The sequence below is a fragment of the Thalassophryne amazonica genome, chromosome 9, assembly GCF_902500255.1.
Source record: "Thalassophryne amazonica chromosome 9, fThaAma1.1, whole genome shotgun sequence".
NCBI classification, from domain to species: Eukaryota; Metazoa; Chordata; class Actinopteri; order Batrachoidiformes; family Batrachoididae; genus Thalassophryne; species Thalassophryne amazonica.
In genome coordinates, this window is record NC_047111.1 from 94,312,482 (window position 1) to 94,338,400 (window position 25,919).

The 25,919-nt window shown below is 41.6% G+C and overlaps 1 protein-coding gene across 1 annotated transcript in view; it reads right to left on the minus strand.

The window, feature by feature from the left end:
* LOC117517989 (roundabout homolog 2-like) overlaps positions 1-25,919 on the minus strand; it is a 334,769-nt gene that overhangs the window by 22,347 nt on the left and 286,503 nt on the right. The window contains exons 15-23 of the mRNA XM_034179106.1: positions 24,711-24,835; positions 24,446-24,617; positions 21,846-22,022; positions 19,555-19,581; positions 19,393-19,432; positions 16,397-16,524; positions 14,382-14,654; positions 4,328-4,496; positions 3,786-4,043 (exon numbers count right to left, since the gene is read on the minus strand). Coding sequence (XP_034034997.1) covers positions 3,786-4,043; positions 4,328-4,496; positions 14,382-14,654; positions 16,397-16,524; positions 19,393-19,432; positions 19,555-19,581; positions 21,846-22,022; positions 24,446-24,617; positions 24,711-24,835 — 1,369 coding nt within the window. The remainder of the gene's footprint in view (positions 1-3,785; positions 4,044-4,327; positions 4,497-14,381; positions 14,655-16,396; positions 16,525-19,392; positions 19,433-19,554; positions 19,582-21,845; positions 22,023-24,445; positions 24,618-24,710; positions 24,836-25,919) is intronic.

Consider the following 25,919-nt stretch of genomic DNA (forward strand, 5'->3'; position numbering starts at 1 on the left):
ACCAGTCCAGTAAGTATCAGAGAAATTGTGGTGAGCTGGGCATGTCCTAACTTGTCCTCTAACTTGTCCTCTAACACTCGGAGGACAAAGTGTTGTAAAGAACAACAATCAAGACGTTAAAGAGCAAACTTCACTTTCCCCCAGAACGACATAATCAGGAAGCGAGTGTAGCTCACAGCAGCTCCCACTGAAAATAACGGAGAGACAGCCTGTGATTCTCCCATGTTTACATAAAACAAATGCAATAACAACGTCTAAAAAGCCAGAAAACATATTCACGAGAGTTTTAGGCACAATATAAAAATAGTTTTATGTTGCGATGTTAATGGTTAATGGTGTCCGTGTGCAGCGGTTAAAGTGCAGTGTGACCAGAGCGTCTCAATGCAGTTCTCAGTGTTACTGAGATCTCGCAGTGCGGGACCTCTCTGAGGTTTTGCGGGATTTAAAACGCCAATAGGGCGAATAGCCAACATTTATGTGTCAAGACAATATTGAATGCACGTTTTACAATATGATAAAACGTGTCCACAATATAATAAAACATGTGCACAATATAATAAAATGAACACACATTCTCTCCACATGCAAAACATTTTGCGATGACACTTCCAGGGCTCCGTAAAAATGCCTGTTTTTACAAATAAAAAATGGAATATTTTACAAAAACACATTTATCTGTAAACACCAACGCACGACACACGTCACATTAACGTGTTGGTTTACATAATGTGTTGGTTTGGTAACGTGTTGGTTTACAAAACTCAACCAATGAGTATTTAGCAGAAGAGGCACATTTTACCCAGAATCCTTTGCGATCTGTCTGTGTTTTTTTTTTTTTTTTTTTTTTACAAAACTTCAGAATTAGTGCATTATTCAACATTAAAAGATATATGTTATATTTTAACTTTGTACAAATTACAGAATTGACATTAATGAAGTTATTCTATCAGTATTAATTTTATTTATACACCAAACCATAACTCAGCAGGGCTTTATTTTCCAAGATCTCCGCCTGACCGGAGCGTTGTGATTGGGTTGGGATTGGGAAGCTGGGCTTTGTGGCTGTGCACAGTTTGCGCCTGTGTTGGAATCCATGTAGTAAACAAGAGCTTCCAGCAGGGGGCAAGATGTTCAAAGACAGAAGTGCAGGCTCATTGTTTGGGTCTGTTCTCTCTTTTACTACCAGAAGGGATTGTGGTGTTCAAATTCAAACTCCAATTCAGTTTGTTAGTAGTTGCAAATGTACCAGAGGCAGTACTGGAATTTATCGGTTATCTGTAACTTCCGATACATTTTTGGGTGGTTTATCAGTTTATCTTTTAAAAGATAACTTTTCAGTTATCTGATTATCTGTTATCAAAGTTAATTTTTTTTTTTTTTTGTTATCTGTGCCCACCACTGTTCATTCCAAATTTGCACTTTTTTGAGTCATGGGCAATTGTAATACAAGGGTGTTCTGTGGAATAGGGTTGTTAGGACTTTTTAGCTGGCACAGATAGCTAGGAAATATTACTTACACTGATAATATCATAGTTACACAGGCTATATACTGGTCATAGTTTTTAACACCTGCGCCCAGGTTATTAGCACCACAAAATGCATTTGCTAATCAATCACCTGAAACCAGATTACCGACAGTTGTATGCAAAAATTTTGGCACCCCTGATAATTTTCATGATTTTCCTTTATAAATCATTGGTTGTCTGGATCAGAAATTTCAGTTAAATATATCATATAGCATACAAACACACTGATATTTGAGAAGTGAAATGAAGTTTCTAGTATTTACAGAAAGTGTGCAATAATTATTAAACAGAATTTGGCAGGTGCATAAATTTGGGTACCCTTGTCATTTTATTGCTTTGAATACATTCAGCACTAATTATTAGAACACAAAATTGGTTTGCTAAGCTCATTGACCCTTAACCTCCTCACACAGGTGAATCCAATCATGAGAAAGGGTATTTAAGGTGGACATTTGCAAATGTTTCCCCTCTTTGCATCTCTTCTAATGAGTGGCAACATGGGAGCCTCTAAACAACTCTCAAATGACCTGAAAACAAAGATTGTTCAGCATCATGGTTTAGGGAAAAGATACAAAAAGCTATTTCAGAGATTTCAGCTGTCAGTTTCCACTGTGAGAAACATAGTGAGGAAATGGAAGACCGCAGGCACAGTACTAGTTAAGGCCCGAAGTGGCAGGCCAAGAAAAATCTCAGATAAGCTGAAGCAGTTCTGTGGGTTGACAGTCATAGTTAACCCACAGAACTGTTTCAAAGACCTACAACATGATCTTGCTGCAGACAGTGTCTCTGTGCATCATTCAACTATACAGCACACTTTACACAAGGAGATGCTGTAATGCAGAGGAAGCCTTTTCTGCATACACACCACAAACAGAGGCGCTTGAGGTATGCTAAAACACATTTGGACAAGCCAGCTTCATTTTGGAATAATTTGCTGGTGAAATAAGGACTGATGAAACTAAAATTGAGTTATCTGGACATAACAAGGGGTGATATGCATGGCTGAAAAAGAACACAGCATTCCAAGAAAAACACTTGCTACCTACAGTAAAATTTGGAGGTGGTTCTATCATGCTGTGTGTCCAATGCAGGTACTGGGAATCTTGTTAAAGTTGAGGCTCACATGGATTCCAGTCAATATCAGCAGATTCTTCAGATCAGTGACAAAGTTTAAGTTGTGCCAGGGCTGGATCTTTCAACAAGACGATGACCCGAAACACTGCACAAAATCTACTAAGGCGTTCATGCAGAGGAACAAGTACAATGATTTGGAATGGCCATCTCAGTTCCCAGACTTGAATGTTATTGAAAATCTGTGGTGTGATTTTAAGCGAGCTGTCCATGCTTGGAAACCAACAAACCTGAGATGTTTTGTAAAGATGAATGGTCAAAAATACCTTCAAGCAGAATCCAGATTCTCACTGGAAGCTATAGGAAGCATTTAGAGGCTGTTATTTCTGCAAAAGGAGGATTGATGTAATTTTTTTTCTGTTGGATTCCCCAAATTAATGCACCTGTCTAATTTTGTTTAAATAATTATTGCACACTTTCTGTAAATCCTGTAAACTTCATTTCACTTCTCAAATATCACTGTTTGTCTGCTAAATGATATATTTAACAGAAATTTGTGATCCAGACAACCAATGATTTATAAAGGAAAATCATGAAAATTATCAGTGGTGCCAAAACTTTTACGTACAACTGTACTTTGTAACCTTAGTTAGCTTGATAACTTTGAGATAGGTTGGCATGTTTGGGATACATTCATCCCACCTGGGTCACACTGGTTTTACCCATGGTCTACCCCTTTACTCATTTGGCTGGCCAGGAGTCAAATGGAGATCCTACCATCCCATAAGCAAGCGCCTTGATGAAAACCTTCCAAGAAGAACATGACTATTTATGTTCCCTTTTTTCTGTATTTAAATTTGCTTGCCTGAGATAACCTAACCTGGTTAGTAGCTGCTGGAGTACTGAGTTTGAGAAATCTATTTGAAATAATGTCTGCTGCTGTTGATTTAAAAGAGAAACAGAGAGGACTTTAAAGTGGTATTGCTAACCAGTAATACATTGTAAAATCTTGACCACTTTTAAATGTCATTATATTTGTATGAATTGTCATTGGTTTTATATAATCAACATATAGCCAATGGATCTCATCACTGTAATCTTATCAATCTGATATTTTAAACAATAAAATACACCAGGTTTCAGAGCAGGCATTAAAATGTGGTAGATTGGATGTTCAAAGAGCTTTACCATGCCTGCTTCGCCACCTCGTATTGGTAGGCTCGGGTCAGCTCATCCAAGTGAGCCTGTAAAATGGACTGCATTTCTTCATGGTGGGCGGAGCTGAGAGAAGAAGACGGTGGTTGGCTGAATGGAACTGCTGCAGGTGAGGAAGTTCTCCCCCTCAGGGGTGGAGTGGGACCTCGTTCCTCTTCCAATTCGTTATCCAAGTTCTGGTGAAGGTAAGGCTGGACTGACAGGGGTGGACCCCAGCTGTCTCCGTCATATCTAATGTGTGGACAAAAATGTGATGGTGAAACATAATTATTTAATTGAAGAGATGATTCTTTCTGAAAAATATTTTTTTTTTTCTTTTATCTGTATTACAGAAGTAGACAGCCAGCAAAATGAACCCTGTGATGCTCTTAACCAGAATCTCTGATTGAAAGCAAACACACAGTCACTGGACACAGGTGCTGGGGATTCTGACCTAGGTGTTTGTGTTTCTGTGTGTAGACATGTTTGTGTGTGCGTTGGAGTCCAGAGATGGATGAGATATGAACATGTCTTACCCTCCTCCGTGGCTTTCCTGGGGGTACTGGTCAAGGTCAACCTCGGTACCAGGGAGAGGGTGCATGGGTGGAGGAGGCAGGGGCATGTTCGCCCAACACGTCCCATTTGATTTAGAAGTCTTTGTTCCACCCTTCGCCTTCTTCTTCTTCCCAACCTTTCCATTTCCACCTGAGGGTGAATAAAGAATAAAGAAAGTTCACTATGCGAGATGCTAAGCAATCCCTGTGCACCAGGCATTTGTAATAAACAACTACATGGGGTCCTCATTGTCCAAAAATGTATTTCACACAATAGCAAAGAAAATCAATTCTTAGATGCAGATCTCAATCATTTCTATAATATAGTTCCATTTTCCCAGTCCCCAACCAATCATTATTATACTTTCATAACCAGGAAAGCAGTCAGAGTGTCACTAAAAAAAAAATGAAATTTTGTATTGGAATTAATAATTGTGTAAGATGAATGAGAGCTGTCAGGTTTTGTTTCTTTTTTAATTTCCGGGAATTTTTAACGCTTGATGGTGAAAATAGACCATTAGGTTATGTTTAAATTAAAACAAAAAACTAAACTGAGCTTTTCATGCATCTTCTCTTTGCTCAGACTTATGAATGCTGATCAGATATGGATTAACAACAAAGAAACAAACAAACCCTTAGGTATCTTCAACTGGATGTTAATAAAGACTACAACTGAAAGGATTCTTTGTCTTCATAACTTATATATGTTATCATTACCAAGGTTAAGGGAAAATTGTCAAACATTTTGCACAGTTTAGGAAACTTATTAAAAATTGTAAACTATATATATGAAAAAGGTTTTCAAAAAGTAGGAAAAAAAAGTGTTTGATAATGCATCTCAGGTTACCGAAAAATACCAAAATTTAAAGGGTTTCTCATCGTGATGAATTTGTTATTCAATCAAGTTTCATGGGAACTGCAGGAAGACTTTTTGCATAATTTGCCAAGCTTTTTTTAAAAGTCCTCTTTCATTATGTTAAAAAAGTGGAAACTATCAACAATCCCCATCTGGATGCCAATACAAAACAAAATTTGAATGGGACTTACTCCTGATGAATGTAATTATTCCACCATATTTTATGAAAAATGGCTGAAACAATTTGCAAAATCAACCAAAATGTATAAAATGCTCTTTTTTGTTGCAAAAATAAAGTAACAAAAATTATTATTATTTATAAATAATTAGTAAGTGCTGTTCATTTCACAAACAGTGGTTATTTTACCACATTTCTTGGAGATAGGCTGAAATCTTTTATGTAATCCTGCTCAAAGACCAGCAACTTTAACCTTTATGGCTTCCACAGACCCTTCGACAAGCAACTTGATAGACCCGTCTGCCTATATTTTATAATACGAGGGCTGTCAATAAAGTATAGGTCCTTTTTATTTTTTTCAAAAACTATATGGATTTCATTCATATGTTTTTATGTCAGACATGCTTGTACCCTCGTGCGCATGCGTGAGTTTTTCCACGCCTGTCGGTGACGTCATTCGCCTGTGAGCACTCCTTGTGGGAGGAGTCGTCCAGCCCCTCGTCGGAATTCTTTTGTCTGAGAAGTTGCTGAGAGACTGGCGCTTTGTTTGATCAAAATTTTTTCTAAACCTGTGAGGCACATCGAAGTGGACACGGTTCGAAAAATTAAGCTGGTTTTCGGTGAAAATTTTAACGGCTGATGAGAGATTTTGAGGTGATACTGTCGCTTTAAGGACTTCCCACGGTGCGAGACGTCGCGCAGCGGTCCCAGGCGCCATCGTCAGCCTGTTTCAAGCTGAAAACCTCCACATTTCAGGCTCTATTGATCCAGGACGTCGTGAGAGAACAGAGAAGTTGAAGAAGTCGGTTTCAGCATTTTATCCGGATATTCTACTGTTAAAGGAGATTTTTTTAATGAAAGACGTGCAGACGGGTCCGCGCGTCGGGACGCAGCCGGCGCGGTGCGGCGGCACAGGAAAAACACCTCCATGTTGATAACCATTTGTAAAATCCAGGCGGCTTTTGATGGCTTTCAGTGGAGTGAGTATATGAGAAATTGTTTAACAGCTGGACATGTTCCAACTTGTCCTTAAGGCTTCCAACAGAGGTGTTTTTCCTGTGGCGGAGCGTCGCAGCGGCTGCGAGCCGATGCTGCAATCCGTCCGCACATCTTTCATTAAAAAAATCTCCTTTAACAGTGGAATATCTGGATAAAATGCTGAAACCGACTTCTTCTGAAACGTCTCTGTTCTCTCACGACGTCCTGGATCAATAGAGCCTGAAATGTGGAGGTTTTCAGCTTGAAACAGGCTGATGACGGCACCTGAGAGCGCTGCGCGACGTCTTGCACCGTGGGAAGTCCTTAAAGCGACAGTATCACCTCAAAATCTCTCATCAGCCGTTAAAATTTTCACCAAAAACTAGCTTAATTTTTCGAACCGTGTCCACTTCAATGTGCCTCACAGGTTTAGAAAAAATTTTGATCAAACAAAGCGCCAGTCTCTCAGCAACTTCTCAGACAAAGGAATTCCGACGAAGGGCTGGATGACTCCTCCCACAAGGAGTGCTCACAGGCAAATGACGTCACCGACAGGCGTGGAAAAACTCACGCATGCGCACGAGGGTACAAGCATGTCTGACGTAAAAACATATGAATGAAATCCATATAGTTTTTGAAAAAAATAAAAAGGACCTATACTTTATTGACAGACCTCGTATGTTCTATTGTGCTTGATAAAAAAGGCCAACATTACACAAAACAGGTGGTTCATTTGTCCTCACCTGTATCTATCTGAACCCAACTTTTCAGAAATGATAATGCAGTCCTTTTATCAACCAATCAATCACTCACTCAATCAATCAAATTTTTTATATAGCCCTTTGCACCAGCCAAAGAGCAACCAAAGTGTTTTCCAGTGAAACTAGAAACAGACAACACAAGGACAATATACAATAACAAAATAAAATCAAGGATAATAAATAAGTCTGTACATAAAACCAGGATTAAATGTCACAGCACTGCTAAGTGTTAAAAGCCATTTTATAGTGTTATTAATGGAAAATATTTAAACTCATTGACTGACTGCATCAATGCTATGCTTTGCCTGCTTATCACAGGGAACAAACAAGCACCTGATCCCACAGCATTGTTGGCAGAGGTAAACCTCTGCTTGCAGCATTTGCGATACTGGCAAGCAAACGGAGGCAGAATCTCAGTATTCTACACTGAATTCACACACAGAGAAAAACAGTACTGTCTTGAAAGCAATCGTCTATCTTTCATGCTATCTTAACTTAGCCTGTCTCCTTCCCAGCACTCATTATGTCTCTTTTCTTTTGTTTGCTGACAGCACTTTTTCTTAAAGTTGACATTTCTTAAAGAGGCATCAAAACCTACGGCAAACCATTTTAGCTTTCTTCCATACGGCTTTATCTGTGATAAGCCTGACATTTCATTGAGCATGCAACACACTGAGCACAACATAACTACTAAGTACTGGCAGACATGCCTCCATCACCATTTAAAATGTTGATGTGTTCAGAAGTTATACAACGAAGGGTTTTTCTGCCATCACCAAGTCACCCCAAAGACACGTGTCATGATTATTTGACATTTCTGGGATACGGATGCTCCCAGGGTAGAATTGTGAAGAAGATGGAGGAGTAATTAAGAACATTATCCTGGGGGTTAATTTTAAGTGAATGTGTAAATATTTTCACTCCTTTCCATTTTGCTCCTTCATCCATTTAGTATCCAGTCTTCCATGTTGTCGAGAAAAATAACTTCTTTCGTGTTATTATTGCAAAATGCAAGACCCCAGAAACATGCAGTCAGGTCTACATATGTAAGTATAGCACAAAACTCGAAGGTATATTTTATGATGAGGAGCAACAAACAAATTTAGAAAGGCAAATTATTATGTGTGGTACCCCCTAAATCATGTGAAACAAAGCCGGCATATTTCGGCTATGATATTTAGAGTTGAATATACTTGGTACATGGTAAAATGGTACAGTGACACTCAGCATCTGAGTCTCACTAAGTAACCATTCCTTTGCTACAAAGTCATTCCAGCAGTAACCAAGGATCTTTCAAAGAGACCTCGCACCAAAGACATCCAGTCATCACCCTCGGTCGCTCATTAGTGTCCGTCTTACACCCATTCAGTAAAACAGAAAGTTCTAAAGACTTGGACATTTGTTCTCTTGCAAAGGTTTTGGCATTACCAAGCATCTTTGTCAAATGACCTCATCACTCCATAACCTCTTCCCAGGTCTTTCTCAATCTCAAAGACTTAGGGCCCTGTCCCACTGGCGTTTAGGAGGATTTGCGTATGGATTGCGCACAAAATTGGTTCATATTCGCTTAACATCCGCAATATGCGTGAAACATGCTTGTATGAGTCGGCTGACACTCGCACACATCCGCAGTTATCCGTAGAGGCATGTTTTTCCATTGCCAGGATTTTTGAGCTGCACAAAATTTTAACTGCTGATGACATCCGCCTTACGTACTCCACACATACTCAATACATACACAAACATACTCAATCTATGCGCTGTATATTCGCTGTCATGTGCTGATATCCGCAACTGACAGGGATTTGTGGCTTGGCAGCGGACTGGGACAGTGTGTAAAATGGATATTTTGCTTGCCCATCATGTCCACATCACAAACTAAAATAAGTTGTAGCGACTGCATACAGACTGGCCACGAATAAAGCGTTTTATTACGTCTGCTTTGTGGCGGATGCAAATCAGATGCGCTGTGTTCACAGCTGGATGCCATTCTTTGTTCTACCGGCTGCCATGCGCTCTGCGCTGGATGCTGCCTATATAAAATAATTATTTCGTGGTGGATTAATCATTTTATTCTGCAAATTGGCTGTTGAAAATGTCTCTAATCACCTTCTGAATCACAGGAAGCTGCAGCTGGGCCTAACAAGCTGCAGAAGCATTTTGAGCCATCTAAAAAGGTAATTATTTGACATGTTTACATTGTCAAGGCTTGATAAAACAGTTGCGTGTTTTTTCCTTCTTGTCTGCAGCTGTTACAGTAACTCAGCCACATGGGGTGTGCAGCCAGTACATTCTGAGTGCCGGTCCCAAGCCCGGATAAATGAGGAGGGTTGCGTCAGGAAGGGCATCCGGCGTAAAACAAGCCAACCGAACTATGCAGACTCAGAATCGAATTCCCATACCGGATCGGTCACGGCCCGGGTTAACAACGTCCGCCACCGGTGCTATTGCCCAACAGGGTGCCGGTGGAAATTGGGCTACTGCTGGGCGAAGACGATGAAGAAGAGGAGGAAAACGTTGCCACGAACAGCGGGAGAAGAAGAAAACTAGAAGGGTGGAAATGAGAGTGGGGACTTTGAATGTTGGTAGTATGACTGGTAAAGGGAGAGAGCTGGCTGATATGATGGAGAGGAGAAAGGTAGACATATTGTGTGTGCAAGAGACCAAGTGGAAGGGAAGTAAGAGCAGGAGCATCGGCGGTGGGTACAAGTTGTTGTACCATGGAGAGGACAGGAAGAGAAATGGTGTTGGGGTCATTTTAAAGGAAGAGTATGTTAAAAGTGTGTTGGAGGTTAAGCGAGTGTCTGACAGGGTGATGAGTGTGAAGTTGGAAATTGAAGGGGTGATGATGAATGTCATCAGTGCATATGCCCCACAGGTTGGTTGTGAGATGAAGGAGAAAGAAGATTTCTGGAGTGTGTTACATGAGGTGGTGGAGAGTGTGCCCAAGCATGAAAGAGTGGTGATAGGAGCAGACTTCAATGGGCATGTTGGTGAAGGGAACAGAGGTGATGAGGAAGTAATGGGTAGATATGGTATCAAGGATAGGAATGGGGAAGGACAGATGGTAGTTGATTTTGCAAAAAGGATTGAAATGGCTGTGGTGAATACCTACTTTAAGAAAAGGGAGGAGCACAGGGTAACATATAAGAGTGGAGGAAGGTGCACACAGGTGGACTACATTCTTTATAGGAGATGCAAGCTAAAAGAAATCACAGACTGTAAGGTGGTAGCAGGAGAGAGAGTCACTAGACAGCACAGGATGGTTGTTTGTAGGATGACTTTAGAGGTAAAGAAGAAGAAGAGAGTGAGAGCTCAACAAAGGATCAGATGGTGGAAGCTGAAGGAGGAAGACTGTTGTGTGAAATTTAGCGAGCAGGTGAGAGAAGCACTGGTTGGAGGGGATGCAATTTTGGACAACTGGAAAAGTACTGCAGATGTGGTGAGGGAGACAGTTAGGACAGTACTGGGTATGACATCTGGACAGTGGAAGGAAGACAAGGAGACTTGGTGGTGGAATGAAGAGGTCCAGGAAAGCATAAGGAGAAAGAGGTTGGCGAAAACGTTTTGGGATAGTCGGAGAGATGAAGAAAGTAGACAGGAGAACAAGGAGATGCGGCGTAAGGCGAAAAGAGAAGTGGCAAAAGCAAAGGAAAAGGCATATTGCGAACTGTACAAGAAGTTGAATAGTAAGGAAGGAGAAAAGGACTTGTACCAATTGGCCAGACAAAGGGACAGAGCTGGAAAGGATGTGCAGCAGGTTAGGGTGGTAAAAGATGCACATGGTAATGTGCTGACAAGTGAGGAGTGTGTGCTGAGAAGGTGGAGGGAATATTTTGCAGAGTTGATGAATAAAGAAAATGAGCGAGAGAAAAGGCTGGATGATGTGGTGAGAGTAAATCAGGAAGTACAAGAGATTAGCAAGGAAGAAGTGAGGGCTGCTATGAAAAGGATGAAGAGTGGAAAGGCAGTCGGTTCAGATGACATTCCAGTGGAGGCATGGAAATGTCTAGGAGAGGTGGCAGTAGAGTTTCTAACCAGATTGTTTAATAAAATCTTGGAAACTGAGAGCATGCCTGAGGAGTGGAGATGAAGTGTGCTGGTTCCTATTTTCAAGAACAAGGGTGATGTGCAGAGCTGCAGTAACTACAGAGGCATAAAGCTGATCAGCCACAGCATGAAGTTATGGGAAAGAGTAGTAGAAGCTCTGCTCTGGATCAGCTCTGAGTCCTTTCTTGTTTGCAGTGGTGATGGACAGGTTGACGGATGAGATCAGACAGGAGTCCCCATGGACTATGATGTTTGCAGATGACATTGTGATCTGTAGTGAGAGTAGAGAGCAAGTTGAGTGTAGTCTGGAGAAGTGGAGATATGCTTTGGAGAGAAGGGGAATGAAAGTCAGTAGAAGCAAGACTGAGTACATGTGTGTGAATGGGAGGGAGCCCAGTGGAACAGTGCAGTTACAAGGAGTAGAAGTGGTGAAAGTAGATGAGTTTAAATATTTGGGGTCAACTGTTCAAAGTAATGGAGAGTGTGGTAGAGAGGTGAAGAAGAGAGTGCAGGCAGGGTGGAGTGGGTGGAGAAAGGTGGCAGGAGTGATTTGTGACCGAAGAATATCAGCAAGGGTGAAGGGGAAAGTTTACAAAACAGTAGTGAGACCAGCTATGTTGTATGGTTTAGAGATGGTGGTACTAACAAAAAGACAGGAGGCAGAGCTGGAGGTGGCAGAGCTGAAGATGTTGAGATTCTCTTTGGGAGTGACAAGAATGGACAAGATTATGAATTAACATATCAGAGGGACAGCTCAGGTGGGACGGTTTGGAGACAAAGTCAGAGAGGTGAGATTGAGATGGTTTGGACATGTGCAGAGGAGGGACCCAGTGTATATAGGGAGAAGGATGCTGAGGATGAAGCCACCAGGCAGGAGGAGAAGAGGGAGACCAAAGAGGAGGTTCATGGATGTGCTGAGAGAGGACATGCAGGTGGTAGGTGTGACAGAGGAAGATACAGAGGACAGAGTGAGATGGAAACGATTGATCTGCTGTGGCGACCCCTAACGGGAACAGCCGAAAGACAAAGAAGAAGAAGTCTGCAGCTGTTACAGTATTTATTCCTATGTTTAGAACAGATTGACCTTCTTCTTATAATTGTTCAGATGAGCTGCGCTCTGATGTGATCCGCTGACGTCACCACTCGCTCTGTTCACTGCTTGTTTACTCCAATCAACTTGTCCAAGTCCAGAAAATGCTCCAGAGCCTGTATTGTTGGTGTGAATTGTGATGCAGACACCCCGAGTGCACTTCTTTTATGACTGCAATGCAGATGACGTGCACGTGCAAACACGTGCGCGATGCATTCATAATACTGCCGTGATAATCGCAATGCATCAGATCCGTTTCCTCACTACATGCGTTATACAACCGTGATTGTTCATCATATATTCGCTATATACGAGTATTATTAATATATCCATAATTCATACTGGGACATTTGTCATTTTTAGCCATTTTTGTTGTAGACAACGAATGCCCGTAATCTGTGTACTCAATTCATGCGCAATTAATCCTCTCCCCAGTGGGACAGGGCCCTTAGGACCAAGAAACAGGAACATCATTGCTGAAAAAAGTGAATGTCTCCACAGGTTTGACACTTTCACTGCATACAGATACATTTCTGATGGCTGAGTCCAAAGGGTCAATGAAAGCCTAGATCTTAGTCTTGATTCAGGACAATCGCAAACTCAGTCTGATTTCTCACTCAGCTTCTCAAGTGATGTAATCAAGACATCCAGTGATTATGCGAAGAACACTGCATCATCCATGAAGTCAAGTTCAGTAAACCCTAATTTACCAGGCACCAAAGACAGTGGTTTCCACAACACCACCCAACACCTACTCCACGCAAGCACTGAACAGAGAAGGAGACCTAATTCACTCACTCACTCATTCACTCACTCATCTTCAACCGCTTACTCCAATTAAGGGTCAGGGAGGTTGGAGCCAATACCAGCAGTCATAGGGTGGGAGGTAGGGTTCACCCTGGACAGGATGCCAGTCTGTTGCAGGGCCACATGTAGACAAACAAACACATTCACACCTGCACGCACACCTACAGACAATTTAAAGTTTCTAGTCCACCTAACCTGCATGTCTTTGGATGTGGGAGGAAGCTGGATCAACTGGAGGGAATCCACGCAAACACGGGGAGAAGTTTTCAAAACATGCAAACTCCACACAGAAACACCCCAGGTGGGAATCGATCCCATGACCTTCTTGCTGTAGGGCAACAGTGCTAACCACTAATCCACTGTGCTGCCCAGAAGTAATTCAGAATAATAATAATAATAATAATAATAATAATAATAATAATAATAATAATAATAATAATAATAATAATATACGGTTCCTGTGTTTAAGTGTCATAGGTCATGTATTGGTGTTCAGGTTCTATCTGCACATTATCATTATTCTACTCTTAGCATTATTAAGTCTTTAGTATTATTCTCCATGTATCATTATTATTCTCCATGCTATGTTACAAATTTTCTCCTGTATTAAATATTCTCTGGTGCTTTTTACTTTGATGTCTCTTCTCTGTTCATTTTGTGTGGTTTAACTTCTCATTTCTGGTCTTCCAGGATCACAGGTCTGCTTTTAATTGTGTCACTTATCACCAGATGGTATAAGTGCATCCTGCTCTCTCACATTATTGTTTCAGTGACTTTTTCTCATGTTTCTGTCTTCCTGCTGTGGGCCTTTGCTGCCATCCATGTTCCTGGTTTTTGCCTGTTCATTTGGATTCATTGCTTGGTATGAGAACTCTGTTACTGACATTTTGTTGATTTTGGAAAGGCCTCTGTTACCTCCCTTTGAAAAACTGTTACCCATTGGACTGATCACCCATGTGCTTGACCTATTGCCTGTTTTTTGACCAAGCTTTAAACATGCTTTTTTTCTGCATTGGGATTTACTGTCAAACCATTACAATAGGTTGGCTATGATGTCCAGCAACTTCCTGGGGATTCCACAACTTCTCAGGATGCAACAGACAACAGCTGAATCAAAGCAAGTGTTGTGTTTCTCTGGGCATGATCGTATGCATGCTCTGTTTAATGTATTGTATCACAAACACACACTGCACCTACATAATTTTTCTTTTGAGAGAGAAATATGTTATTATGGTCCAAAATGGCTCAGACCTGCATTAGTAAATAGAACATTAAGCTTGAGCTTGTGAATTTATTTATTTTTTTATGCATAGTACCGCTACCAGGGCGTCTGTCAGTCAGCGAATAGCCCAGGTTTGCTATTTCCTGCTGGGCTTGGAGAGATGCTTTCCAGCGGGGATCTGGTCTATCCACTGCCAACTCGTGGAAACTGTTGGACTGCAGTATCTGAGTGGTGGCGTAGGGGGTGGGCTGACTGCTTCTCACTGGGCTGCTGTAGCCTGCCTTCCCCATGAAATCAATGCTGCTGTAGATGGCACCATCAGACAGCATGGTGCCCGTCTTCTCTACGGCTGCAGACGGTAAAACATCTGAGACAAAAGAGTGTGACAGAGCAAGAAGGGAAAGGGAAGAGGGATCATGGAGCGATAAGCTGACAAGAAGTTAATGATCTTTAAGGTCATTAACACTCCCTGCTGCTCAGGCGCTCGGTATTAGTTAAATACAGGTCTCAAATGGTCTTGATAAAATGAAAGTGATTATCTACAACCATAATTAGCATGCAGCATGCTGTGGAACCCCAGTAATGGTGGGCTACTCAAGCAGCGCTAACCTTCAGCTCTGCTGTCTTGCACAAATGAAGCCTGCAGCTTACTAGGGTTCCATTGACTTTAGATAACATGCAAACACATGCATATGTCAGGGTAAAAATGGCTGTTTGATAGAATGATAATTTCTATTACATAATGGTTGAGTGGATCCTTGTTATTTGATTGGTGGCTTGTATGTCATGTGACATGGATTATTCCTACCATTTGCTGCTGGGTTTCATTGACTGTGCAATAGTTATTTTTGAGCATACAGTTTTGGTGCTATATGAAATGTGCTTAGCTAAGCATAGCAGAGTTTGCTTTGCTGGTGGACGATGATTTGTAGGAGCCAATTGACTCTGCTAATTCTTCTAACACACACACACACACACACACACACACACAACAAATCCACCTCCCCATAAGCCACCTGGAGGCATGAAGAGCTGTTAGTATGAAAAGCTGGACAAATTTTTCGCTGGAGTGAGGAAAACAGATGGCAGTCAGTGGACTGCACCATGGACTACTGAGAACAATTTGGGACTCCTATTTAACATTTGTGTTGGACTGTTAAGCAACAGTGATGAACAGCAAAACATGAGTCCCTTTTCTGTTTTTTATAAATTAATAAAATATCAAATGACCAGGATCTATTTTCACCCGTAATAAAACAAATAATGAATGATTTCCATTCTTTCAACGGAACGAATATTTCATGAGGTAAAAGACAAAACGTACCATTTGCTTCGTTGAATGGAACGTTCCATCTTTCACCTCATAAAATATTCATACCATTGAACTCAGAAACATTCATTATTTGTATACCAGTAGAATCTCATAACCTTGGCTCCACCACTACTGTAAAATCAGACTGGGTTTTTTACCAGTCAAATTTTAACCAGTAGAATCACGGGTTCCACTGGGAGAAATTCAAGTTACTGTTAGAAAGTGTAATCTGCGTTTTTACCAGTTGAACAAGAGTTTGTATTGGTATTAGAAGCTATGATCAGAGAATGAGTTTCTTTCAGTAGAAACTCGAAATAGTGTGTCTGTTAGTTAAATAATACTTTCTACCACTTGAATCACAGTTTCTACTAGTACAAACTCAATTCAACCCCACATGAGGTATTCATGGTGTAACCTTTCCACCATTCAGTGCAAGTGAGACATAGTGGTTCCCAAACATCATGTTTTCATGTTCCCGTGTTCCATTAACCTGCAAATTTATTTTTAAAAACTAACTAAAATCTCATCTGCATCCTCCATAAACGAACAAGCAAACCAAAAACCAAAGGCATGCAACACAATATATATTCAAACACAGCATATTTTAAGTTAAATATCAGGCTTGTCACGTCAAATTAGCCAACTACTGCCCTCAAAGGATGTTTTAATTTGTGCATGTGCACTTGTTTTGTTCGTGATGCCATGTCATTGCTCTTCCCAAAGGATAAACAAATCTAGGTGGTCAGGCATCACTAAAATGCTGTGTCTCATTCTGCCACCATGCCTCTGTTTCTTACCTCCACGGCCAAAATTGCTGTTGCCCTTTGGGCTCCCTAAGCCCTCGTTAGCTGGGAGACTGGTGGAGGGCCATGAGTCAGCCAACCAGGGCAGGCCTTGATCGCCTGCCTTCAGCAGACCGGGACGACTGTGGAGAGAGAGTGAAAGAGAGATAGAGTGCAATGAGAGACAAAGAGACAGAATATGATGAGTGATGCAGTTAAATATCCAGTCTGCGCCATAAACACAATCGCTTCTTTTTTTCCTCATCTTGCTTCATCAACAACAACTTTATGTGAAAAGTCATTCGGCATGTTCTCGCCTGTGGAGCTTCTCGGTGCATAGGCGACAATAAACACCGAGACATAAAATGCTAAGTCTATAAATCAGATTTCTGCCAGTCCTCGACTCCACAGCCCGCAACTCTCCCCCGGAGAAACACAGCGGGCCTAAATACACACTAAATCCACTTTAGAGCTCTGGCACAACACAAATTTACATTTTAAATTGAGAATCATGGACAGCCACTGGCAGATTGGCTATAGTGGTGCGCCGTCTCCATAGCAACAGAAACAGCAAAGCCCATTAGCTGGTTTAGGAAAGCTTAGCGCGTCATTTTGTCTCAGTGAAATACAACACTCACGCATGCAATCTTTTACTTCAAGGGAAAAAAAAAAAAAAACATAATTCTGAATACTTTATATCTGTTGCTGTTAAAATGACAAAACAGTCACGTGTCTCGTGCACCCTATTCATTTACACAGTGAATTTTCCCCCTGAGCCTAATTTCCAGGTGGCAGGGGAATTGTCTGCAGATGACTTGGTCACGGCTCAGATGATTTTAAAGAAATTCACGTCAATAATTTCTATTTCAAAATGCACATGCATGCATTTGCATACATTTTACATGGAATCATATGCCGGCACAGCCATGCCGTTGTATGTGTGTACGAACAAAAAAAGAGACTTTTTTTTTTTTTTTTGAGTTATCTGGAACATTTACTCGGGAAGAGAGAGGAGTGAGAGATCAAATAAAAAGGGGCCTTCGTTCTTTACATTTCTGCAGCGTCTCTTCAGTTCTTGCTGTTTCGACTTTAATAATCGGCAGATGCTTGCTTTGGACGTTCTGGCAGAGTCTCAAGGTGCAAGGTTTTTGGCATGTGACCCCCTCAGCGTGTTTTTCCAAACCTTTTAAACAGCACATTTATCACCTCTCCCCTCCTCCTACAACCTCTCGCTCTGACAACAACCTCAGACGAACCAAGAGCGAGTCAGAGAATAAAACATCCATCCACCTGCATTAATTGCTACCGCTCACGTGAAAAGGGTGATTGATGATTCCATCAAGTGCACATTAGCGCGGATCCGACCCTGATATAAGTAAGCAGAGAGAATAATGGGACATGTATGCAAATTCATACCATCATGGAAGAACTTTTCATTTTAGGTTCCACAATGGGAGGAGAAGTGTGGATTGTTGTACAACTTCACTGCAGAACGTTTTATGTGTTGGTTAGTTGATTACAACCCCCACAATCAAAAATACGGTGGGTGTATAGGAATCACCATGTCTGTCCATCTCTTTATGAGTCTTTATGAGTCCTCCTAAACTGATTTATGGATTTAAGTTAACTCACACAATGATTACACACGATATGAAGATGTGCATGAATGAAAACAATTTTGGTCCAATGTCTGGACTTTTAGATTCAATTGATGCGTCACATGTCACCGACCAGATGCAACACTGTGCAAAAAACAGGTGAAAAGGAGCTAACTTTCTCATGTGGAATCTCACTGAATTGTTCTTCCAGATACATATGCGCAGCCACATGCCGTTCGAGTGGCGCTGAAAATACAGCCACAAATCTCGAGCAGCTCCGCATACATACAAGACCCCCTGACATGCTGTGCAGTGCACATGTCACAGTTGAGCAGCACTGGCACGGTCGTTTCAGACGCAAGGATTTGTGCGTGAATACCATGCAGCACTCTCACGGATGTAGAGTGCCCCTGCCGTGGCTGAGATGGAAACACGTTTGTGGACACAGTGCTCAGGATGGCTGTAGACTATTACATAGAAAGCAAGAAAAGCGTGAATAGTCACTCACGGATTTACAGAATGATGTCCACTGAGCTGCGTCTCTCAAATTCCATTGATGTCCTCACAGACAATGAAAATAAAACAATAAATCTGGATTATCTCATCCACATTCCCCACACAGGTGAAGTCTACTGTCTCTGCCACCAGCCGGCAGCATTAGACTGCAGTCTTCAGGAAAATAAATAAATAAAAAGATAAAATCTGGTTCATGGCGGGCACGACACGTAAAGCGTCCATGCCCAGCCGGACTGTACGTTCACCTCGGGGCCACGCAATAAACTGAGTTCCATTGGATGGCACAGCTTTGCTGTGGCAGGACAGGAAGCATGGGCACCGTGATTCTTTGGAAATGCACCAATAAAAACAAAATAAAAGAATGAAACCAGAGTGCTGACATCGTCCATCCAGCACGGCATGCACGTGTGTAGTTCACAACAAGTGTGCACCGACCAGGAGCATTAAACTTAAATCCAACTCTGTCCTCTGAAAAGTCCTGAAGGACGTGTCCAACCCACACATGCAAGTGGGGTGTGTGCTGAGCAGGCGCTTTAACTTAAATCACTTACATCACACTTCTGTCCTCAGAAAAATAAATAAATAAATGGGGGTAAACACAATGAATCTGGTCTGTGCAGCTCATCTGTGGCTGGACAGACTGTTTACACACCATATGAATATGAATATTTGCATGAAAAAAACAAACAATTCTTTTCTATGTCTTCAAGAGGAGATAATTGCAATAAACATTATATCATATTTATAATTATATCATATAATTATATCATATTTGTTGATATCATACAACTGGTGTGCTGCTGTGTATTCATATAGAACACACACCAGCAACTAGTGTGTGTGTGTGTGTGGGGGGGGAGCTGTGTAGCCCAATATTTTTTTTAATATATTTCTTACCTTCCATTTCTGATCAGGCCTCTGTCTCTTTGGAAGGTAACTGTGAGAGTAAAATAATTAACATTAAATATATTATCTGAAAACATACAACCACAAAAGCAACAGATGTCATGTAGTAATGCAATACAACATACAATTCAAAATCAAAATGTAATAACGTACCTGCACGCGTAAAGGTGAAGGACTGAACTGTAAATCATAAAGACACATTAAAAGGAGATTTGACAGAATACGGAGGCTAATCACACTGTGATAAAAGAAGGTTAAGAGTACAACCCAAAGCATTTCATTAATTTTAGAATTACAGTGATTTGTTGTGAGCGCGAAAGCGACAAGAAGGTGACATTTAACTATTCTTTGCTGCAAGCATAATGAGCTCTTTGTGGCAGCAGCGGTGGCGGCCAAGTAGTGTGCTTGGTTTTAGTGCTTAAGGTTTGCAGTTCAAACCCCACCCATGCATTTCTCCATGTATTGTAGAGTTGCATCAGGGGCATCTGGTGTGAAACTTGCACCAAATCAACATCTGCTCTAGTGACCCCAAGAGAAAAACTAGGGAGCAGCTGAAGGGACTTATCACGTCCACCAAGGACGTGATAAGTCCCTTCAGCTGCGTTTATTTAGGTGTCTGTCTGTTCGCAAGACTACGTCAAAACTACTGCACGGATTTGGACCGAATTTTCAACACAGATACATATTAAGCCATGGAAGACTCCATTAAATTTTAGTGGTGATCTGGATCCGGATTCTGGATCAGGTTTCACTTTATATAGACTTTGAAGAATTATTGTTAGCAGGATCAAAACTATTGCACGGATTCTCACAAACGTTTCAACACAGATACATATAAGGCCATGGAAGAGTCCACTGAATTTGGGAGGTGATCCGGATCCAGATTCTGGATCAAGCATTACTTTATATACACTATGAAGGATTACACCAAAACTACTTCACAGATTCTCACAAAATTTGCACCACAGATACATGTTATGCCATGGAAGACTCCATTAAATTTTGGAGGTGATCTGGATCCAGATCTGGATCCTGATTCTGGATCAAGTTTCACTTTCGCTTTTAAGGATTACGTCAAAACTACTTCACAGTTTCTCACCAAATTTGCACCACAGATAGATATTATGACATAGAATACACCACTGATTTCTTTGATTGCTCTTGTTTTTAATCAATAATTTATTTATTTTGTATTTTGTATATTTTCCACCCATGTGTGTTACATAAAGCCACATAGCCCTAAATTCTAGATGCAGCCCCACAGCCATGCAACAGGGATGTGCATCACCTGCAAATGACATGGTAACAAGGAAGAACTTCTGGTGACATTCAAAACAATTAAGAGCAATCAAGATTTCTGACATCCACCAAGGTGGAGCTCTTCCAAAATTCAGTGAAGTCTTCCATGCCCTGATATGTATCTGTGGTGCAAATTTGGTGAGAATCAAGTGAAGTAGGTTTTTTTTTTTTTACAAAATCCTTCAAAGCCAATATACAGTGAAATCTTGATTCACAATCCAGATCCTGATCCGGATCACCTCCAAAATTCAGTGGACTCTTCCATGCCCCAATGTCGATCTGTGGTGCAAATTTGGTGAGAATCCATGAAGTCGTTTTGACGTAATCCTTAAAAGCCTATAAAGTGAAATCTTTATCCAGAATCCGGATCCAGATCACTTCCAAAATTTATTGGAATCTTTCATGGCCTAATATCTATCTGTGGTGAAAATTTTGTCAAAATCTGTGTAGTAGTTTTGACGCAACCCTGCTAACAGACAGACATTTTAATACGTCCTTGGTGGACATATTAAAATCAAACAGATTTCCTGCTTTACAGTGGTGCTTTAAAGGTTGATGATGATGACGACAGAGCACGTCCATTGAAGATTTGACAACACACACACATTCACACACAAAACAACAACAGCAAACAATTCCAATCTTATATTTTAATGTTGCATTCTGTCAATGAGATCAGACAGTCAGCACTCAACCTATGAATCCAATGGGCCTTTCCCAAAGTGTGCACTGAAAGCTGCACCACGCATTACGATAATGGCTATATGCTTGACTCACAAATGAATTAGGGAGTATTTCATACCTAAATCTAGATGGTTCACCAGCTAATGTGGAAACAACAGCAGCCTCGGTCCAATAATGAAAGGAAATGTTAAATTACTTATCTGGAATAAAGGTATTAAGTGTGTTGAGCTGCACTGATGATGGAACTGAGCACAGCTGATGCACATCAGTGCACAGTGAATTAAAGTAAATAGGGCCCATTTCCATATGTGCTGAATATATTTCCTTTGTTCTGCATTTTAGCCAGCTTAAATGGACTCACATCACTGGAGAGAGAGAGATAGAGAGAGAGAGAGAGCGGGAGCGCTGCACTGTGCATTGAGATTCTGTGTGGATGCAGAACCATGTAAATTGATTTCTACCTGCGTAGTTGCTCAGGCCTTTCCTCTTTTTTCTCCTCCAGTACAGCCAGGCACTGAAGCCCATGAGAACAATCCAGCAGGCTCCGCCCAACCCAGCGATGAAGGCCGGCTGCTTCACCACATCTGAGATGCTGTTGTTGCCCTCTGACCCCGTCATTACGTCCCTCAATTCTGCACCTGGGGGCATCACGCACACATGTCCATAATCAGGGAAACATAAAGGGATGGTTCAATTTCACAATAATTCAGCATTTAAATAAAGTTATCTGACACTGGATGACCAGGTCAGGTCAGCTCTGGGAGCATGTGCTGGTGCCACACAGCGCTCCATCCCCCACACTGAGGAACCGTCTTGAGACCTGCACTGAAACCACCCAGGCAAGCAACTGTTCCATCCCCACCTCTCTGCTGCAGCCAGGTGAGACGTGGGCGTCCCCTGAGCCTTCTTCAGCCGCTCCTGTCCTCAACACTGAGGCACATGCAAGCTGGATTTCACCCAGAGAAATGGTGGACATGTCCAAATCATTTGAGCTTCCTCAGAAACTGCTCTTTTGACACAAAGTCATTCCAGTGGTACCCAAGGATCCTCCAAAGAGACCTACTTCTAAAGACATACTGTAATCATCACCGTACAGTAAGGCAGAAAGTACCCTTTATAGTATAAATGGCTGGTGTTTATAAATTAATTTTTGTTGTTGTTGATCTGTGTGCCGAATAAATAAATTAATTCCTTCATACAGTAAGGCAGAAAGTATCAGCACCCTAACGACTTAAATCATCTCCCAAACATTTATGTCCAAATCATCTGTTTGCCAAATCTAGGAAGTCATTGAAAACCCTGATATTGGTCTTTATCTGGTACAATTTCTGTTTTTGTTTTGCATGTTTTGCAAGGGGAGGTGATGGTCTAGTGCAGGGGTAGGCAACCTGTTCCAGAAAGAGCCATGAGGGTGCAGGTTGTCTTTGCAGCCACTGACTCTACCAGGTGATTTTACTGATTAATATCACTTTGAGCAGATGGAATCAGTTAATCAGTGAAATCACCTGGTGGAGTCAGTGGCTGCAAAGAAAACCTGCACCCTCATGGATCTTTCTGGAACAGGTTGCCTACCCCTGGTCTAGTGGTTAAGCGTTGGGCTTGAGACCAAATCCCAGCCTCACCGGGAAATCACTACGGGCCCTTGGGCAAGGTCCTTAATCCCGTAGTTGCTCCTGGTGTGTAGTGAGTACCTTGTATGGCAGCACCCTCACATCGGGTGAATGTGAGGCATTATTGTAAAGCGCTTTGAGCATCTGATGCAGATGGAAAAATGCTATATAAATGCAGTCCATTTATTTACCATTTATGTTTGAAAAGTCTTTGTTGCACTTTGTTTAATTGACCTTTCGTATATTTAGTATACCGTAAGCAGTTGGTCACCCCTCTGAGTCGGGTCTGCTTGAGGTTTCGTCCTCAAAATATGCTTGAGGGAGTTTTTCTTGAAAATGTGCTTGCTTAGGGGGGCTTGGTAAGGTTAGACCTTACCCTTGTGAAGTGCCTTGGGGTGACTTGTGTTGTGATTTTGCTCTATATAAAGAATAATAATAATAATGATAACAAGGGTATGTTGCCCTGCTATAGACTGGGGTCCTGTCCAGGGTGTACCCTACCTCACGCCCTCTGTCTGCTGGGGTAGGCTCCAGCTCTCCGTGACCCTTAATTGAAGTAAGCGGGTATACAAAATGAATGAATGAATGAAAGGGTATTTTTAACAACAGCCAGATACACAATCTCTGCTGTCCATGTCAAAATATGTGCATTACAAAGAAAATCTAGACAGCGTGAAACATGATCAAACACAAAGACACATGGAACACTGAAGCAGTCAAAGGCTGAGGCCATGAAAAAAACACACACACACACACACACACACACACACACACACACACACACACACACACACACACACAGTGAAAAGTATAAAAAAGAATAAGAAAAAAAGAGGATCCAATATGTAGGCACGGTTAATCAATTCAGCAGTGCACTTATCAAGTTGAGCTGCGAGACGTGAGATTGACAGAGCAGCTCTGACAGAGTTTGATTTTCTGTTGCAGTTACTGTGCTGTGAAATTAGATTCACAGTCTCCAGCAGGAACCCCCCCATCATTAAGCTTCAGTCGGCGGGCCTGTGCTTCCCTCGCTGGGTGTTATTGTGTACCAGTCAAAAGTCCCACATGAAGAGCATCTGGCCGGGGTTCCCGTATTGATTCTGGGCTTATACGCTCAGCCCGTGTTTCAGCTATTTGATAAGATGTGATAGGCTGATAAGCCCCTACAAAAACACTGTCCACTTTGTTAGTGCCACATGCCCACATATTGATGGGGATTATTGATATGGCTAACAGTACTTGGCACAGTGTTACTGGACACTACACTTAATGAAGCCCTATCGATTTCTCAGTGGATGTCTGTGTTGCAATGTGCAATCTTCTTTCCTAGCGTGAGATAAATTGTTGAATCTTTTTTTTTTTCACAGCCTGAGCTCTGATGGTAACCCAGGTTGCACGTTATTAGGTCATTTTATTTGACTCCAGCTTTGGTGTGTGTGAGAGTGGATTACCCAGCATGATGAGTTGGGGTTTGCTTTTGACCCCCACCCCTGCACTGGTGCCTGCAGCCACCTCTACGCGGTATTGGACCCCAGCCTGTAGGCCCCCGATGACCACTGAACGGATGGTTGCATCCACAGTTTTATTGACATGAAACTGTGTGTCATTGGCCAAACACCAGATCTGCCACATATAGAAAAACAATCTTTTGTGGGTTGTGCAGTAAAATAATTACGCAGGGTCGTGCAATGATTCAGAGAAATGCTTTGCCCCTACCTTGTACTCCTGGATGATGCCGTTTTGCTCGTCGGAGGGTGGAGGGTCCCATGATACACTGATGGAGGTGCTGTTATGATTCCCGACTGTCAACACTGTCACTTGCTGGGGAGGTGCACTGGGTGCTAATAGGTCAACATTAAAAACAGAAAGTAAGCAAAAAAGTAATCAGGGCTTACTAATACCTCCCAAACAACCGAAATCCAGAACTCATGACCTCCTTTTTTATGCTTTCAGTTGCCTCCAGTTGTAAGTGAAGATGCAATACACATCTGCAATTGGGATTTGGGAAGTGTAATGCCAGAATACCAATATGTAGACCTCGGTTTGATTCCTGGTTATGTGATCTGTCTGTGTCCTTGGACAAGATGCTTTATCTGCATCATTTCATTCCACCTAGCTGTAAATGGGTATCGATCTGGGCTGATGTAGTAACCTGTGATGGACTGACATCCAGTTCAGGGAGAGTCATAGACTCTCATCTGCTTCATACGATGGAATTCGTAGGTAAGCACCTGCACCAATGGCCCTTGGCGCCTGCATAGAGCTTACTTCTAGTTCTAACTCTCCTATTTATTTTAAAGGAACTGCTTGAAAGATTTTGTGAAATCAGTCACACAAATTTAAAGGTAGAATGTTCAGGATATGGTGTCATCTAGTGGTGAGGTTGTAGATTGCATGATTGTTTTCCTTTCTGTTTTCACTTCTGTGCCAATGGGGATTCACACTCTCTTGCTTTATCTTGTGATAAACAAAAATGAAGATTCTTAAACTTGTTAGCCTACACTAGCAACCAGTAGACAGTACTTAGTTATTTATTCAGTCTTTCAGCTGTGCTGGAAAATGATGATGTCCCTTTTGGACTACTTTATCAACATGGCGCTGCAACATGGCGACCTCCAAGTGTGGGCCCGTTCCCTTATACAGGGTCCTGGTTCAAGTCCACTCCTGTGCATTCTTTAGTGTATATAACTTGGAGTTGTATCAGTAAGGGCATCGGGCACAAAACCTGTGCCAAGTCAACATGCAGACACATATCGGATCTGCTGTGGTGACCTCAAGAGAAGGAGGGAAAAGCCAAAAGAGCGTATTTTATACACAAATGAACAGATGGTTATGAATGCTATATACTGTTTCTGGTAATAAATAACGTGAAATCCGACACTTTGTAGTTTTAACAAATATACGAGGTCTGTTAGAAAAGTATCG